Genomic DNA, 18,164 nt, shown 5'->3' with positions numbered 1-18,164 from the left:
CAAAGGAGTGGGGAGGGGAGGAATGGTCAATTGATGGAAAATAGTTACTAAGAGAAAACATCAGAGGTAAGGAGGGTTCTGGCTAAATCAACCTAAAAGAAGTCCTTTCAGTGAACATGCATGTGTGAGGAAGGAGAAGGAGGGAGTGCATTCGTGTGTGAGCAAGAGCAGGGAAAGGGACAGAGGGAGAGAGAGAAGCAGACTCCCTGCTGAGCACAGAGCCCAATGTGGGGCTCTATCGCAGGACCCTGAGATTGTGGCTGGAGCGGAAGGCAGCCCCTTGACCTAACAGGAGTCTTGCTGAAGAAAGGCCAGGGTGATCAGACCTCACTTGATGGACTGTAGAGGGTGAAGAACCAGATCAGGTATCGAGGGTAGGAAATTCTGGTTAAAACTGATTTAGTGAGATTCTTGCTAAACCTAGATTTTATAAGAAAACAGAAGAGAAGGCCTAGGAGAAGGTTTGGGACCCTGACTAAAGTTTGGTGAAGCAAAGGACTTTTGTCAGTAGACAATATTTAATTCAGTTCCTTAAATTCTAATATGCTTGTTCTATCTTGTACTATCACTCACTTATAGTCAATACACAATATGCTCTTCAAAAATGGCTAATGGAAGAAAAACAATGCAGAGTTGTAAATCAGCTTAAACTTGAAAAGGCTTGATTTCCAAATTCAGGTCCAGGTTGTTTTGTCACCACTCAAGAAGGCATAAAGGTTTTTGACAAGGAACACTGTGGACAGCAAAAAAATAAAACAACAACAACAACAAAAAAAAAACCTCTAGCCTAAATAAAAACTCTAGCAATAAAAACTCACCCTTTTAAGGGAATATGTGTAACTTACATTATGTCACATTCCAGAGTGAAGTCCCTAAGCAGAGAAACTTGCTCTTTTCAACTTGACTAATGCTCCCTGTGCTGTCACAGGCACAATTCCAGGCACCCCTAAGAGCTAAACCTGTATTAATTTCTTACAAGAAAACAAATATAGACCCAAAAACTCACTCCCCAAAAGCTGCAAAGTATCAGGACACCCTACTTATTAAAATCCAATAGAGATGGTGCCCCTATGGACACAGTCACAATCTTATGTAGATGCACCAATGAAAAAGAACAGGAATATTTGAAGTGCAAATGTTTTATTTACAAACTTATTTAAAGACTTATTCTCCCCAACTGAATAGTTATTGTAATACAGAATACAACTGCTTTTCCCTCGCAAATTGTGTCTTAAATTGGTTGTTTTGCTGTTTACATACATAGGAAAACATCTCCGTAACAAGTTTTATAACTAAAAAGGAGACAGATCAAGAACACTGCCTTGCCCATTAAAAGTGCCAGCAAATGGATAAAAGTATTACTGAAATGCATATTTCATATTAAACCACATTTTTTTCACTTGCATGTTGTTAGGATTGGAAGAAAAAATGATAGGTAGCTCACTCTTGATATAATTTAATGTAATAAACATTTTATACTCACACTTGTGTAATTCTATAATATTATAAAAATAAAAATCAGAGATAATAAGTATAATTTTCACTGATTCCTTGACTAATTTATGCTTTCTTTCTACGCGCTGTTATTTATAAATGTTTTCTGTGACCTTTTTCTGTAAAAATTTTATTATCACTTCCAAAACATGATGGCACTGATTCTTTTTTGTGGGAATCTACTCTTCCAAATCCATTCAAATTGGTGGATTTCTCCCCATGAATTCTGTTTTAATAAGATAGTTATCTAATATTTAAGGCTTTGTCGTATTCAACATGAATATTATGTATGAATTTTCTGATGTACGATAAGATTTGACTTCTGGGAAAAGGCTTTCCCACATCTGTTACATTCATAGGGCTTCTCTCCTGTATGAGTTATCTGATGTCTAAGCAGATGTGACTTCTTGATGAAGGCTTTGCCACATTCGATGCACCCATATGGTTTCTCTCCTGTGTGAATTCTCTGATGTGTAACAAGCACAGATGTGTTACCAAAGGCTTTGCCACATACAATACATTGGTAGGGTTTCTCTCCTGTATGAAATCGAGAATGTTTATAAAGGGATGAGCTGTACCTGAAGGTTTTCCCACATTCCTTACATTCAAATGAGTTCTCAAGTGTATGTGATTTCACATGCTGGGTGAAGGAGGAGTTCCAAGTGAATGACTTCCCACACTGATGGCATTCGTAAGGTTTCTCTCCCGTGTGGAGTCTCTGATGGACCACCAGTTGTGCTTTATGCATAAATGCTTTCCCACAATCATTGCACACAAAGGGTCTCTCTCCGTTATGGATTTTCTGATGAGTTGCAAGGTGCGCCTTCCTGCTATAGGCTTTCCCACAGTCACTGCATTCAAAAGGTTTTTTTCTTGTATGATTTTTTTCATGTCTAATGAAATGAAATTTCTTTTTGAAGGCTTTCCCACATTCAGTGCATTCATATGAGTTTTTTCCAGTATACCATCTATCGTAACTAAGTAAGTCTAAAGTAGGTTGCAAACTCTTCCCATATAATTTACATTTATATGATTTTTTTCTTGTAGGATTAAGACTTGTGCTCATGTTATAACCATGGAGTCTGTCCATAGTCAGAATTTTATTGAATGTGAACAAAACTGAATGCAAAAAATTGTCTTTGCTTTCCTGGTGCTTCTCTGATTCATCAACAAGTAGGCAATCAGCTTCTAAAAAGGAGTACAAGAAAACATGTCTAGTTAATTTTTTCCATGCCAGTTATAGAAAGAAACATTATTTCAAATCCAGTATCTAATTCTGAAACAAATCCTATATTTGCTTTGCTTCTGAGCTTTAAGAATAAAACTGCTGAAGAGGAAATGGGAGCAGATGAATGACATTAAAGAGAACAGATGGCTTAACTTGGGACCTATGAAAAGACCGTGAAATAGGCACAAATTACATTGAACAGGGTACAGACATCGAGGCATGGTTACCTCACATGAAGACAGCCCACTGAGGAGATATGACCAGTGGATGAGGTGACCCAAGGAACAAGACACTAGGGAGCTAAGGGAAGATATCAGAGGAAAAACTAGATCTGGAGATGGCAGGTCTAGAGTCCCCACTACTCCAGTCCTAGGTTACCCTGGTGGAAGGGCTCCCCATTTCCCTCATTCACATCTCTTTTTCCTCTTCATCACCTGGTACAATGGCAGTTGCCTTCAGGAACATTCTTATGTGTCCAGTCCTCTAACTTCATCCAGATCACAGGTGAGACGGGCCTGCAGCTGCCACAGCTGGGATATATTCTCCCATGTTCTTGTAAGCCGAGCCACAGATTCTGCCCGTTTGCTATTGCTTTTATTCTGGCTGCATTTCTTTTTTTGTTAGGGCAAAGCCCTATATATGACCATTTGTTATATTTGTATTCGACAAGTACTGTTTTTACATTTTCTTTCAATCTACCTAAAAATTTAATCCCCAGAAAGCTGGTGAAGTCCCTTTTTTTATCCTGAAGTCACATTTTTTTTTTCATTCCTATCCTCAAAACCCTAAAATCTCCAATCCATTTCTCCATTAAAAGGGGGGCACCTGCCGGCTCAGAGGAGCATGAGGCTCTTGATCTCGAGGTCGTGAGCTCAAGCCCCACACCGGGTGCAGAGATTGCTTAAATTAAAAGAAAGAAAGAAAGAAAACTCAGGAAAAGGGGCTATATTGCCACTCCTAAGGTTCCCTCCTTGTGGAATGTTAGTACCACACCCCAAATTCTTCCTTCATGCCTCATTCTTCTCTGTGGAGCTGCCCCGAGTACTGGGCTATAGCCATTAGTACACATCTCTTTATAGGGATTAGAGTTTCTGTCTTTTTTCCTTTCTACTTCAACTAATGGGAAGCAGTATCCTGTGTTACCTCAACTAGCAGTAACCAACTGAAAAATGCAAGGCACTCTGCCTGGTGAACAAAACTATACATTATAATGAATTCGCTCATGGTATCGAAGCATGCATTCTTCTCATCCTAATCAAATACCTTCTGTTCTAAGAATTCTAGACTCTAAATAACTACAATAGTTTGCTCATGTCCCTTTCCCCACCTTAACATCCCCTACCTCATCCCATCTAGCCCTTAGATATTCTTTAGGGAAGAACCATTGTTCCATGATCTCAAAAAAAGACTCCTCTAATCTTCATATACTTTTAACTTTAAGCTCCATTTTCTCTGTATTTCCAAGATAGTCACCACTGCTCCCCAATACCAGTCATTCTGACAATTAACTAGAACAGCAATATTACTGTGCACTGAACAAATATTCCACACTCCTAAAACTTTAAAATGTTTTATATGGTTGTTTTGCCTTTGACACACCAAAAAAAATGGCAATGGGTTGTTTTTTGTTTTTGTTTTTTTCTTTCTTTGAATCTTTCTCAGGAAACATAAAAAAGCCTCACTGAAAGAATAAGAAACACCGCTCGCAATGCCTGACTTTACAACAGTGAATTAACAAAATGTTCATTAAATATCCATTGTGTGCTCAGCAATGGTAGAACAATAAAAAATGGTACAGGACTTTTTCTTCAGGGCATTATCATAAGAAAATATGCTTTATAAGCCATAGGGTTAAAAAAAAAAAAAAAAACTAAGAGAATATATGTCAAGTTTTCACGGTAGAGTCATAAGAGAGCTAGGATGGAGGTTCCAAGAAGGTAGAGAGCAACTAGGCTGGCGTTCCCATGAAAGAGGAGAAGAAATGAATTCAGACTTACTGGCATGCTGGGCTTAGTTAGGCAGAGCACATCAGCTTCCAAAGAACTGAGGCACAGAAGAAAATCATGTACAAAGTTCACTAAAGAGCCCAACTGTCACGGCATAGGGGAAAGATGGACCATGCTGGGCAAATAAAATGGGATCACGTTAAAGAGGGCCTTAAAAGCCTTTTACATATCACAGTACAAGTTATGAAGAAATAATCTGTGTTTATCTGTCAGGAGAGTGACAAGGAAAATGTAATGATTTGGATACATCTTGCAGGAACATCTAAGATAAACAAGAAAATAGGATGAAATTGGCAATATAGAATCATGAACAGCCTAGACACAGTATTGGGAGTTCAAATTCACTTGGTTCATTAGGTTATTTGCTATGTCATTCGAATTTGGGGTCCTAGGGGATCTAAATACACTTAATTGGTGTCTCAATCATTTAAAGTCTTTTATGAGCTCTGTGAAAAAATAAAATTTTATTTTAAATCAGCCTTGAATGAACTAATAATTGAAATCACAGGTAATAAGTCATAATAGTATTTAAGGAGACACTCTTGAGAGAAAAAAGCTAAGTTGCTTACCACAGTGATGTGGAGACAGCCAAGCAGCAGGCCAGCCATTATCCTTTATTACAATGTAAACAGAAAGGTGAAGGCTAAAGAATATGACATAGTGGGACGCCTGGGTGGCTCAGTTGGTTAAGCAGCTGCCTTCGGCTCAGGTCATGATCCCAGCGTCCTGGGATCGAGTCCCGCATCAGGCTCCTTGCTTGGCAGGGAGCCTGCTTCTCCCTCTGCCTCTGTCTGCCTGTGCTCGCTCTCTCTCTGTCTCTCTGATAAATAAATAAAATCTTTAAAAAAAAAAAAAGAATATGACATAGTGGTTACTATGAGAAAACAGAGATGGAGGCCAGGTGGGAAAAATGGGGAGCTGGAGAACGGGGATTGGGAAAATGGGAACAAGGAGTTGGGAAAATGGGGATGGGGAGTTGGGAGACACACAGATGCCACAGATAGGACAAAGAAAATCAAATTAGTTCTTCAGAGGGATGAGGTTTCTGAAGGAGTTGCCATGAGAGAAGTTCTGAAGATGGACAGGAAGGCAAGCAGCAATGGTGGAGAAGCAGTAAGTGAGGGTGAGGACAGATTAGTGAGGAACCAACTCAAAGGAAGCTGGGGAACTTCCAAATGATATCAGTATTACCAAGTGAAGCAGAGGGCTGCACTACAAGGTTAATACTGCCAGTGAGCAGTGAGACTGCAGGTGAGCAAAGTGGGATGCGCAGGTGGGTATATGCTACAAGAAAAGGGAGAGGTTTTTTTGAAAAGGGGAAATGATTAGAAAGAGCATAATGTTACTAAAAGTTTTGAAATAAATCAACCAACATATACTGAACACATACTCTGTGTCAACTATTTGTAAGATTTTATGTGGATTAACTCATATGATCTTTAAAAGAAACTTGAAGTGAGGATTAATATTATATCTGTTTTATAAATAAAGTTGTGCTACAAAATAATTAGGTTAGACAGTGATTGATGGAGTAAGACTTTAAATCCACACGATCTGACTACCTTGTAAGAACTAGATATATGGAAAAGATGTGTGCCCATGCTGACGATAAAAGAATGAAGATTTTGGGAATTAAGAGCACAAAGCAAGGGCCTCCATGGAACAGGCAGTGCAGGGGGACAGGGAAGAGAGGAGAGGGACCTCCCTCTAGACAAAAGCTGAGCAAAGAGAAAGAGCAGCTCAGTGAGCATGGGGGGTCAAGGTGTCATCTGGGGATCTGACGATGTTATGTCAAGGGGCCCCAAAGCTGTGTGGCTTTTAAGAAGGCCTTCCTCTAAGAGCTGCTTCCAAGCTACCTGTCCCTCACTGAACTGAATCTCAACTCCAAAGACTTCCATCTGCCTACTTTTCTTTCACTCACCTGGACAGCACAAGCGTGGGTTCTCTCCCTCCCCCAGCCATGGCTCTTGTCCTTGCTCTGCCTTGAAGATGCCTTTTGTTTTGGTACCGGGGCCCCCTGTTCATGGAAAACAACACAGAACTGGAGACAAAGTGCTAGAGACAAATGACTACCTCACAATTCAGGCTGCCTCCTTCAATCTCAGGGCCTGGAAAGGATAACAGACAGGCTTTAGAACAAAAAAGACCCTTCTCCTCCAGAAGCATAAACACTCTATCTGTTTATGCGTCATCTCAAAGGGGATGAAGAATCTATGACCACTAACATTCAGGGCCAAACTTAGGAATGCTTCAGAAGTCCACAGCTTCCACAAGTCCTAGAGGAAGGGCACTAATAGTATATTCTTAGTTCCACTGAGGAGTCACCACCCACTGTCCTTACCCACTGAGATGAGGTTTCTAAAGTTCTCCAACATCACATCCCAATACAAGGTTCTCTGATCACAGTCAAGCAGCTGCCACTCCTCTGGGGTGAAGTCCACAGCCACATCCTGGAATGTCATTGATCCCTGTAACAGCACATTCATCTTCAAACTAAAGTGTGCATCATTTGGGGACTTGCAAGAGAATCAAGGCAGCCTCTTATGATCATATCATATTCATTGTTGAGTTTTCAGAAAATATAACTATGGTATGCTTGACTCAGAATTATATTTTGTGATAGAAACAAAAATCACATTAAAAATATTCACTAGTGTCAGGACAGTTCAATCGGGTAAAGAATAGTCTTTTTAACAAATGGTGGTGTGACAGCTAAACATCCACGTGCAAAAAAATGAGCTGGACTCCCTTCACACCCACACAAACACCTTATATCATATGGGAAAATGAACTAAAAATGGATCAGAGACCTAAATGCAAGAGCTAAAACTACAAAATTCTTAGAATACATAGAAGTAAATCTTCCTGACCTTCGATTAGGCAGTGGTTTCTTAGATATGACAGGAAGTGTAAGTGACCAAAGGGAAAAAAATAGATAAAATGGAAATCATCAAAATTTAAATTCCGTGCTTCAAAGGACACCATCAAGAAAATGAAAGATGGGGTGCCTGGGTGGTTCAGTCAGTAAGTGTCTGCCTTCAGTTCAGGTCATGGTCCTGGGGTCCTGGGATCAAGTCCCACTTTGGGCTCCCTGCTTGGCAGGAAGCCTGCCCCCCTGCTTGCGTTCCCTCTCTCACTGTGTCTCTCTCGGTGAAATAAATAAATAAAATCTTTAAAAAAAAAAAGAAAATGATGGTGGCGCCTGGGTGGCTCAGTGGGTTAAGCCGCTGCCTTCGGCTCAGGTCATGCTCTCAGGGTCCTGAGATCGAGCCCCGCATCGGGCTCTCTGCTCAGCAGGGAGCCTGCTTCCTCCTCTCTCTCTGCCTGCCTCTCTGCCTGCTTGTGATCTCTCTCTGTCAAATAAATAAATAAAATCTTTAAAAAAAAAAAAAATAAATAAATAAATAAATAAAAAAATAAAAAAAAAAAGAAAATGAAAGACAACCCACAGAATGGGATAAAATATGTGCAAATCATACACCTTGATAAGAAACTTGTATCGAGAATATAAAAAAACTCTTACATCCCAACTTAAAAATGGACAAAGAATTTGGAGAGGCTTTCTCCAAAGACACACATGGTCCACAAGCCACAAAAAGATGATCAACAGCATTAGTAAATACAAATATAAACTAAATGAGATATCACTTCGCACCCATTAGGATGGTTAAAATCAAAGATAGACAGTGACAAAGATGTGGAAAAACTGGAACTCTCATATATTGCTATTGGGGTTGTAAAATGATGCAACAACTACGGAAAACAGTTTTACAGTTCCTTGAAATGTACCATATGACTCAGCAATTCCTCCTAAGTATATACCCAAGAAAACCGAAAATATATGCCTATATAAAAACTTATACACAAATCTTCACAAGAAGTATTCATCCAAGAATGAAAACAATAAGTACCCATTAGCTGATGAATAGATGGATAAACAAAATGAGGTATATCCATATAATGCAATATTTTTTGGCATACATATAACATTGATGACCCTTGAAAAAGGTGAAAGAAGCTAGTCAAAGAAAATCACACACTGTATTGTCTTAGCTACATTAAATGTTCAGAAAAGGCAAATCCATAGAAACAGAAAACAAATTAGGGCTGGGAGATGAGAGGAATGGGGAATGACTGCTAATATGGGGTTTCTTTTAAGGTAATGAAAATATTCTAAAGTTAGATAATGGAGACGGTTTCAGTGAGTAGACTGAAGACCACTGAGTTGTATATATTTTAAATGGGTCAATCTGTAATAACTGAATTATGTCTCAATAAAATTATTTAAGATACTGCTAATATGTCCTTCACTCACTCATAAAATGTTTAATAAGGACCTACCAGACACTGTAGTAGTAATACAAAAAAGACTAAAGACTAAAGGTATTACTGGTCTCAGAGATCTTACAATATATTAGACACAACAAAGTAAAAATATAGGTTAGAAGGTTAACATGTCAGACTCACATGACCATAATTAAATAGAAAATAAGGACTCTTTTTTACATAAAATATATCCTCTCAACTGTAAGGCCAAAATCATGGTTAACTAACTTGAGCTGAAATTTAAAAAGCATGTAGCTACACACATATTACAAAGAGATAGTTAAGACCATATAGAACAGGGGTCAGCAAACTACAACCCATACATTGGCCTGCTGTTTTGTAAATACAATGTTACTGGAACATTTACACCCATTCATTTACTTCAGCTGCAGAGTTGAGTAGTTGCACAGAGTCTGTATGGTTTCTAAGGCTAAAATATTTCTATCTGGCCCTTTAAAAAGTTAGGAGACTAGCTAGGGTTTGTCCTATGAATGCATATATAGTTTGGTATTAAAAGTGTATTAGAAATTCTCTAAATTGCGGTACTAAAGATGACAAAATATATTATTTTATCAACAGGTATTTTTAAAAACACATAAGGGGAAAAGTTTCCAACTTGTGAAATTTTAACAAGCTAAAATTGTTTTTATTTTAACAAGCTAAAAGTCTTTAACTTGATTAAAAACAACAACAACAACAACAAAAACAAAAAATAACCCCACTATCTACTAAAATACAAGAGGAAACAATGAAACCCTGGAACCACCCCATTAAAATTGGAACAAAAAAGATATTGGCTAGTAATTACATTGAAAATTATAGTTCCTAGCAGTCCTGTCCATTGCAATAAGACAAGAAAAAAATTGAAGACATACATATTGATCAGTAAGGCATAAAACTCCATTTGAAGAGTATATGACTGTCTACTTAAAAAATCTAAAAACCAACTAAAAAATTCTTGTACTTAATAAGAGTCCTGTAAATTGACATAAAGTCAAATAGATAAATGCACATTTCTCAAACACCAAAATAGCCAATTAGAAAATATAATGAAAAAAGATCCATCCCATTCTCAAGAGCAACCTAAACCATATGTAAGAATAAACATTACAAGGAATGTACAAGAATTAAAATAATAAAGCTATAAAAATGTAAAGAAGGGGGGGCGCCTGGGTGGCTCAGTGGGTTAAGCCTCTGCCTTTAGCTCAGATCATGATCTCAGGGTCCTGGGATCAAGCCCCACATCCGGCTCTCTGCTCAGTAGGGAGCCTGCTTCCCCTTCTATCTCTGCCTGCTGCTCTGCCTATTTGTGATCTCTCTCTGTCAAATAAATAAATAAAATCTTTTAAAAAATGTAAAGAAGAATATGTATTCTGTGTTCAATAAGAAAAATTGAACACAGAATACATTATTGAAGTTAGGAATTCTATACAAGTCAGTGTAAAAGTATACTGCAATCACAATTAAAACACCTTATATACTCCTTTATAGAGTCTGACAAGTTGATGCTAAAATTCACATGGAAGAGAAAATGCTCAGGGGTACCAGGAGACTCTGGAAAAGGGTACAAGGTGTACTTATGGTTACAGAAGAATATTAGAAAGGCTATGTACCTGAACTTACAAATTGAGTTCATATAGTGCTGCTTACTGGCACTATGTTCTCTTCTTACTATGGGAAACACCCTAAGAAAGTCATAGGAAATGTGATGTTACATTTATCACAGGGTTGTTGGTGTGAATGTTATTTCTAACATTATCTCTATGAAAATCCATTACAGTGTTTTTTTTTTTTTCAGAGAATTGAATCAGGAATATCTTTACTTATCTGAGGAATTATTTTGCTTCATCCTCACAGATAATACCAATACTTTAACTGGCTGGCTAGCCATTTTCTATGATTGCTATAAGGACTGGGTACACATATGCAGCTCAAATTTATTCCAACTACGTGCAAAATTTGGTTTTTAGCTCAAATTTATTCCAACTACGGGATATCAACTTACCAATTTTCTAAATTTTTTTGGACTTGATCTATTCAATCCACATTTTCCCTGTCTATACATTTCCTTTTTATATGGATTTTCGAGAGATTTAAGTGACTGAATAAATGGATACCTTACCTGGAAGTTGATCATTTTCTGCAGCTCTTACACAGAGATCTATGAATGTAAAAATGGGAAAAGAAGAATAGAAAGATATAAAAAACCAAGAAGCAATGTAGAAAAGAAAAGAGCACTATCAGAACAGAAGGACTCACATTCCAGCTTCAGTAAATGTCACCCAGTGGGAGAATGATTCTAGATGTCAGAAAAATCCATATTTTATAAGCACCAAACTCTACTGGTGGTTCTGTTATGAATATATGAAGGTTAGACAAGTATGTTGTACATTTCTGTCCTGCTGATCTAACAGCAAGTTGTTAATCTTTGAATCAGTGACATTTTTTTCTCCCAAAATTTATCCCAAGAAAATTTAAATGAATTAAAAGACTAACTAAAAGCCTGGTCTCTAAAATTCTCTTGAATATCTGCTCTGAAGCTGGGATAAGAGAACTCAAACTAAGTTGGGTTTTCTTGAGAAGGTTGGACCCAGGAATTTTTTTTTTTTTTTTTAAGCTGGAGCACCCTTCAGTTTAAAGTCTAAATCAGCCTCTCTCTCTCTCTCTCTCTCTCTCTCTCGATCTCTCTGGAAATTCGCCATCTCCTATGAGCCCAGTATCGGTTTTTAAAAATTCCAACGAGCAAAGCTGGGGCCATAGAAAGGCTAAAATATGCAAAGAGGACTCACAGCTTTATTTACAGACTTCCCTGGAAGATCTGCAGTTTCAACAGAGACCCTTAAAAAAAAAAAGACTACAAATCGAAATTTACTCAGCAGTCACTGCTCAAATATTTCAAAAGGAGAATAAATTCAACTCTTTGTTTTTTTCACAGGATGCTATCTTGCAAAAAAAAAAAAAGAATAAAATTTGGGGCACAGCATAAGGAATACAGTCAATGATACTGTCATTGTCATATAAAGGGTACAAATGGTAACCACACTTGTGGTGAAATCGGCATAATGTCAAATCACTCAGCTGTACATCGTAAACTAATGTAACACTGTGTGTCAGCTATACTCAGAATTAGAGGAGGAGGAGGAGAAAGAGAAGGAAGAAAATTTGGTGAAAACTCATCTGGGTTTAAATCTCAGCTCTTCCACTTTCTAAACTGTCAGTCTAAAGCAAATAACATACCCCCTCTCTCAGCTTCAGTTAATTCACATGCAAAATGGAGAGAATACTTCAGATTATTGTTGTGAAAATACACTAAAAAGAGAACATAGCAGTTTCTCTAGAAATGCTTTCTTCCTAGATCCCTCTGAATGGTTTAATATTACCTTTCGCAGGCTCTGGTAGGTCCAATGGTGTTCTTGTAACCAGGAAAGGTACAGCTGATGCACATACCCCTACACCGTGATCTCCTACAAGAGCAGCAATGCAAACCGAGCCTGCCCCAGCCCCACCCGGAATCTGGGAACCCACTGAGTGGTAGTCAGACCCTTCTCTTGCTCTCTCTGAACTACTCCAGAATCGGACAGGACTCACATACCCAAAAACCAAATCACCGCACGTAGGGGCTGTGAAGTATTATCTTCTGCTGGGTAAGCCAATAAACTGGTCCTGCCCGTCCCTTACGTCCCCAGGTTCCACAGTCATACCTACCAGCCTTTCACCGACAAGCTCCCAGCTTTGCTTCTAAGAGATCAGGTTACAGAGCTCTCCTAGAGACTCCGGGCAAATGCCGCGCTCTCACTTCATTCGGAGCAGGTTGGAAGATTCCGAATACCGGCTGGCGACCCACTGTGCGTGTGCGGAAGTAATTGACGCTCAGGTTCCCAGGTCCCTCCGCGATGCAGGCTGTTCATAGGGGACTACATTTCCCATAAGGCCTGTGGAGCTCGTTTCCGGAAGGCATCGGAAGCCTCTGCCTCTTTGGGGGAGATTCCTGGGTTGGTATCTCTGTGGCTTCCCTGAGAGCTGCGCCTGTTTGTAAAAAAGAGGTGTGTATATCATTTTCGTTAAAAAATATAAAAGACATCAGGATTTTTAAAAACTGGAAAATCTAAATTTACCCTTAGTTCAGTTTCTTCTAGCAATGCGCCAGCTTAGGTCCCAGCAAAGGAGATGAAGAGGACCCAAGAAAGAAGACTAAGAGATGAGTGAGACAGACTTAAATGCAGAAGAGTTTGGATGTGCAAAATCAAGAGAAGAAAATGTTTCAAAACGTGGAGAATGATCCACTGTATAAATGCTAATGAGAAGTAGGATGATAACTAATAATTGATCATTGGATTTAGCATTGTGGAAGCTGTGAAAATATGCCATTTTGGTCTAGTGGTAGAAGTTTGATTAAATTTAACAGGAATTTTATAAGAGTGGGATGAAAGAATGGGAAGAGAGGAAGTGTAGAAAGCAAATATAGACTGTACTTTTAAGAAGTTTGGTTTTATAAAGATGAGTAGAAAAAGAAGATAGGGAAAATGTATTGGAGGTTTGAGGAGAGAAAAGGAATACTGTATTGCATTGATTCTAATACACTTTTTGATTTTAGCATCCTTGATTCCTTTTCCTTTGTCTCATTGTATGTTCTATGAAAGCACATATTTTTGTTTTTGCGGTATTGTGACCTGTAATAAGAAATATATATTTAATCCTCAACCCCATTTCTGGCAGAGTTCCTAAAACTCTTGGAATTTCCTAAATGATAATGGTGTCCTTGTTATATTAATGAAGTGCTTTTGGTCTGTACCTAAGGATGGGAGCTGGCTACCAGGAGAACTAGCTATATGGTTAGAGAGTTGGAACCCAACTCCCTTACTTCTGAGGAGGGGAGAGAGGCTGGTGGTTGAAATCAATTGCCAGTGACCATTAATTTAATCAGTCATGCCTATGTAATGACATTTCCATAAGAACTCAAAGGATGGGATTCAGAGACTTTCTGGGTTGGTGACTACATGGAGGTACAGGGAGAGTGATGACCCAGAAAGGGTATGGAAGCTCTTTACCCCTTTCCCATACTTTGCCTTATGCATCTCTTCCATCTGGATGTCCCTGAGTTGTATATCCTTTTCCAATAAACTGGTAATCTAGAAAATAAAGTCATTTCTCCAAGTTCTATAAGCTGCATAGCAAGTTGGTCAAACCCAAGGAGGGGTTGTTGGAACCTCCAATCTATAGCCAGTAGGTCAAAAGCACAGGTGACAACCTGGACTTGTGATTGGCTTTTGAAGTTGGGGGAGAGGACCAAGCACGTCTATAGTTTTATCTCCATAAATAGGTCATGGAATGTGTGTTGTTTCCCATAACTATGAATCTGTTTCTGTTCTGATTGCTCCTTTGATTTGTTTTTCAGATTCCACATTTAAGTGAAATTATATAGTATTTGTCTTTCTCTGACTGATTTAACTTAGCATAATACTCTCTAGGTCCATTCATGTTGTCACAAATGGCAAGATTTCATTCTTTTAATGACAAATATTCCATATTCCTGTGTGTGTGTGTGTGTGTGTGTGTGTGTGTATACATGCACACAATACATTTTCTTTATCCATTCACCTGTTGGGCACTTAGGTTGCTTCCATATCTTGGGTATTGTAAACAATGCTGCAGTGAATCTTGGGGTGCATATGTCTCTTCAAATTGGGGTTTGTGTTTTGGTTTTTGGTTTTTGTTTCAGATAAGTACCTAGATGTAGTATTGCTGGATCACATAGTAGTTCTATTCTTAATTTTTGACGAATCTCCATACTGTTTTCCATTGTGGCTGCACCACTTTACGTTCCCACCAATGGTGTATAAAGGTTCCATTTTCTCTGCATTCTTGCCAACACTTGTTATTTATTTTTTTAATAATATCTAATCCACAGGTGTGAGGTGATCTCATTGTGGTTTTGATTTGCATTTCTCCGATGATTAGTGATGTTGAGCATATATTCATGTACTTGTTGGCCTCATGAGTTTGGAAATGTTCCTTCCTCTTTAATTTTTTTGAATAATCTGAAAAGGAGAAGTACTAACTTCTCTTTAAATGTTTGGTAGATTTTACCTATGAAGCTATCTGGTCCTAGAATTTGGGGTTTTTTTTTGGTGGGGGGTAAAAATAGTGATTCAATTTCATTACTTGTATTTGTCTATTCAGATTTTCTATTTATCCATGAATCAGTTTTGGAAAGTTTCATGCTCCTAGGAATTTATCTATTTCTTCTAGGTTTTCCAATTTGTTGGCAATAATTGTTCTTGGTAAGTCCCTTATAATCCTTTGTATTTATGTACTGTCAGTTACAACTTCTTTTTCATTTTTGGTTTTATTTTGGCTCTCTCTCTTTTTTTTCTTGATGAGTCTGCATAGAGGTTTATCAATTATGTTTATCTTTTCAAAGAACCAGCTTTTCATTTCAGTGATCTTTGCTATTTTTTAATCTCTATTTCATTTATTTCTGCCCTTAGGTCCTTTATTCTTCTAAATTTGGGTTTTACTTATTCTTCTTTTTTAGTTCCTTTAGGTGTAAAGTTGTTTCAGATTTTTTGTTTGTTTGTTTCTTGAGGTATGCCTGTATCAACATGAACTCCCCTTTTAGAACAATTACCACATGTGTAAGGTTTTTCTCCAGTGTGGATTCTGATGTACATGAAGATTTGCATTTTGGCTGAAGCTCTTACCATGCACAACATTCTTATTGGGTTCCTCTCTTTCCTGCACTCTGATGGATGTGAAGTTTTGAGTTATCACTAAAACCTTTACCTCTCTTCATACATTTAGAGGGCCTTTCTCCTATGTAATCTCTCTGAAGAACTTGAAAACCTATATTCTACCTGAGGCTCTTGTCACAGGTTTCTAACCATATGGATTCTCTGATGAATATGAAAATTTGAGTTAGCACTGAATCTTTTCTGCATCCCTCACCTTTAAATTTTTTTTTCTTCTCAGGAGAACATGAAGAATTATGTTACAACTGAAACATTTACCATATGTATCATATTTCTAGTTTCTTCACTATGTGAATTCTCTCATTATAGCAAAGATCTATGCCCTGTTTGAATCCCCAACATGTTAATCAGACTTTAAGGTTTCTGTGTGACCTTTCTAATGAGCTCAATACTCACTGAAGCATTTACCACACTTGCTACACTAATACCTATTCCCTGTGTGGAAAGAGGAGAAAACCAGAGAACAGCAAAATTGGGGGTGGGAATGAAAAATAAAATCACTGGACAAAATGCTTCAATGGCTACTTGAATAGCAGAAGAGTGGGAAAATTCTAGGATCTCAGTTAATTAGATTACCAGGTCAAAGAAGTCTTAGAATGTAAAGATAGAAAACAAAAAGAGTGAAATATGAAAGAGAAGATAACAGATGTAGAAGGCAAGTCAAGGAAATTTTACACATAACAGGCACTCCAGAAGAAAATACTGGAATACTAAGCAAAGAAATCTTTCTAAGTTGAGCAGTCGAAGAAAAGCACAAAAATTCTCTCAGTATTGAAAGAAAATGACAGAGAATAAAATAATGAGGAAAATTAGGGGAATCAGGAAGTGTATATAATAGAAATACATGTAATAGTTTCCAAAAAGAGAAAATAGAGAAGCAATAACCCAGAGAAGCAATAAAGCAATAGTTGAAAAAATATTGGTGGAAGTACTTTCTTCCTTTCATTTTAATGTATTTTATAATGAGCATGTATTATTTATTCAGAAAAATCCACCATAGAGGAAATTAAACAATATGCTGGCTTTTCAGATTTTAGAAGATTAAAATCCTCATTAAAAATGGGCAACGAAAAAAAAAATGGGCAACGAATATAAGCAGTCAATTCTTAGAGGAAATACAAATTACCAATAAGTAACAGATACTCAGCTTCCCAGCTTATTGAATAGTGCAATTTAAAACAATAGTAAAGTTGGGGCACCTGGACGGCTCCAACAGCTGATCGTCTGCTTTCAGCTCAGGTCATGATCCCAGGGTCCTGGGATCAATCCCTATATCTGGCTCCCTACTCAATGGAGAGCCTTCTTCTCTACCTCACTCTCTGCCCCTCCCCCACTCACTCTCACTCTAAAGTAAATAATTTTTTAAATTTTATTCCTACTATTAAGTAGGAGGATACCTGTTGATGTCAGAGAAACAAGAGAGAAGAACTTAGGTTCCTGACACCATGGAGTACAACATCAGAACTAGACTAACTATATTTAGGGTTTTTGTCATAAGAGAAATAAATTTCTATTTTGTTTGGTTAAACAAAACAAAAATTGTTTGGCAATTTCTACTATAAACAGTTAGAACTAGTCCTAATTAAAATATTCAACCTACTCTCTGGCCCAGGAAGCAAATTTTTAAATAATCAAGAAACAGCTTTGTTATGTCTCTTCATTTACCCACTCATGGGACAAATATCCAAGAGGGCCATAATTTAGAGTTCAGATAACTTTGAGCAGAATTTCCAAGGGAGAGATGACATTATTAACCATGTGGAAGCTGCAAACCAGGGAAGCATTTGCTGTAGAGAACAGCACCAGTGATCCTGGGGTGATCCCTACAGATGTCTCAACTTATCTTGTGAGAAACCATAAAACGATGACAAGGAGATGTTAATGTAAGGATTTGAGAGCTCAGGGTGTTACGGAATTACAGAACTATTGAATTCTGACAATGTCATTGTCTGAAACCAACTGATTTTTCCTTTTCCTCTTTTAAAACTTCTAGTATAACTAAAATGATGCCAACAGCACTCCGAGCAAGCTGTTTTCTTCAACACTGTTAGCCTAATACTGTTTGTCCCATAAAGTCCAGTTTTTTAACTATGACCCCAATTTGATTCCAAACTTCCTAGGGCCTAGAATAAGATACAGTGTAGGAGGCTTAACAACAGCAAGAAATACGTAATAGCATAATGGTTGAGCTTAATAAGCACTGCAATCAGACATATCTAGCCTGGAGTCTCCCATTTTCAAATTGTAGGATCTCAGACAAGTTTTAGAAGCCTCCTAAGCCTCAATTCCCTCATCAGGGATAATAATGGATATATAGATTTAATCATAAAAGTGCTTAGCACAATACCTGGCACATAACAC

At 37.8% G+C, this 18,164-nt stretch overlaps 1 protein-coding gene across 3 annotated transcripts; it reads right to left on the bottom strand.

Annotated features, from left to right (window-relative positions):
• Positions 1-1,123: 1,123 nt before the first annotated feature.
• ZNF684 (zinc finger protein 684) lies at positions 1,124-12,894 on the bottom strand. 3 transcript variants are annotated; one of them, XM_004740669.3, is made up of 5 exons: positions 12,760-12,894; positions 11,177-11,215; positions 7,070-7,196; positions 6,650-6,745; positions 1,124-2,682 (listed from the first exon to the last, which is right to left on the bottom strand). In XM_004740669.3, the coding sequence occupies exons 2-5, from the start codon at positions 11,189-11,191 to the stop codon at positions 1,778-1,780; spliced, it is 1,143 nt and encodes a 380-aa protein (XP_004740726.1). In that variant the 5' UTR covers positions 11,192-11,215; positions 12,760-12,894; the 3' UTR covers positions 1,124-1,777. The 3 variants fall into 3 exon arrangements, with proteins under 3 accessions (XP_004740726.1, XP_044920228.1, XP_004740725.1); XM_045064293.1 differs by lacking the exon at positions 12,760-12,894 and adding an exon at positions 11,314-11,405; XM_004740668.3 differs by lacking the exons at positions 11,177-11,215; positions 12,760-12,894 and having other exon boundaries at positions 7,070-7,680.
• Between the last annotated feature and the right edge of the window lie 5,270 nt (positions 12,895-18,164).

This window comes from Mustela putorius, unplaced genomic scaffold (genome assembly GCF_011764305.1).
Source record: "Mustela putorius furo isolate JIRA1106 unplaced genomic scaffold, ASM1176430v1.1 tig00003853_pilon_pilon_pilon, whole genome shotgun sequence".
Classification (NCBI taxonomy): Eukaryota; Metazoa; Chordata; class Mammalia; order Carnivora; family Mustelidae; genus Mustela; species Mustela putorius.
This window is presented reverse-complemented; position numbering and strand designations above follow the sequence as displayed.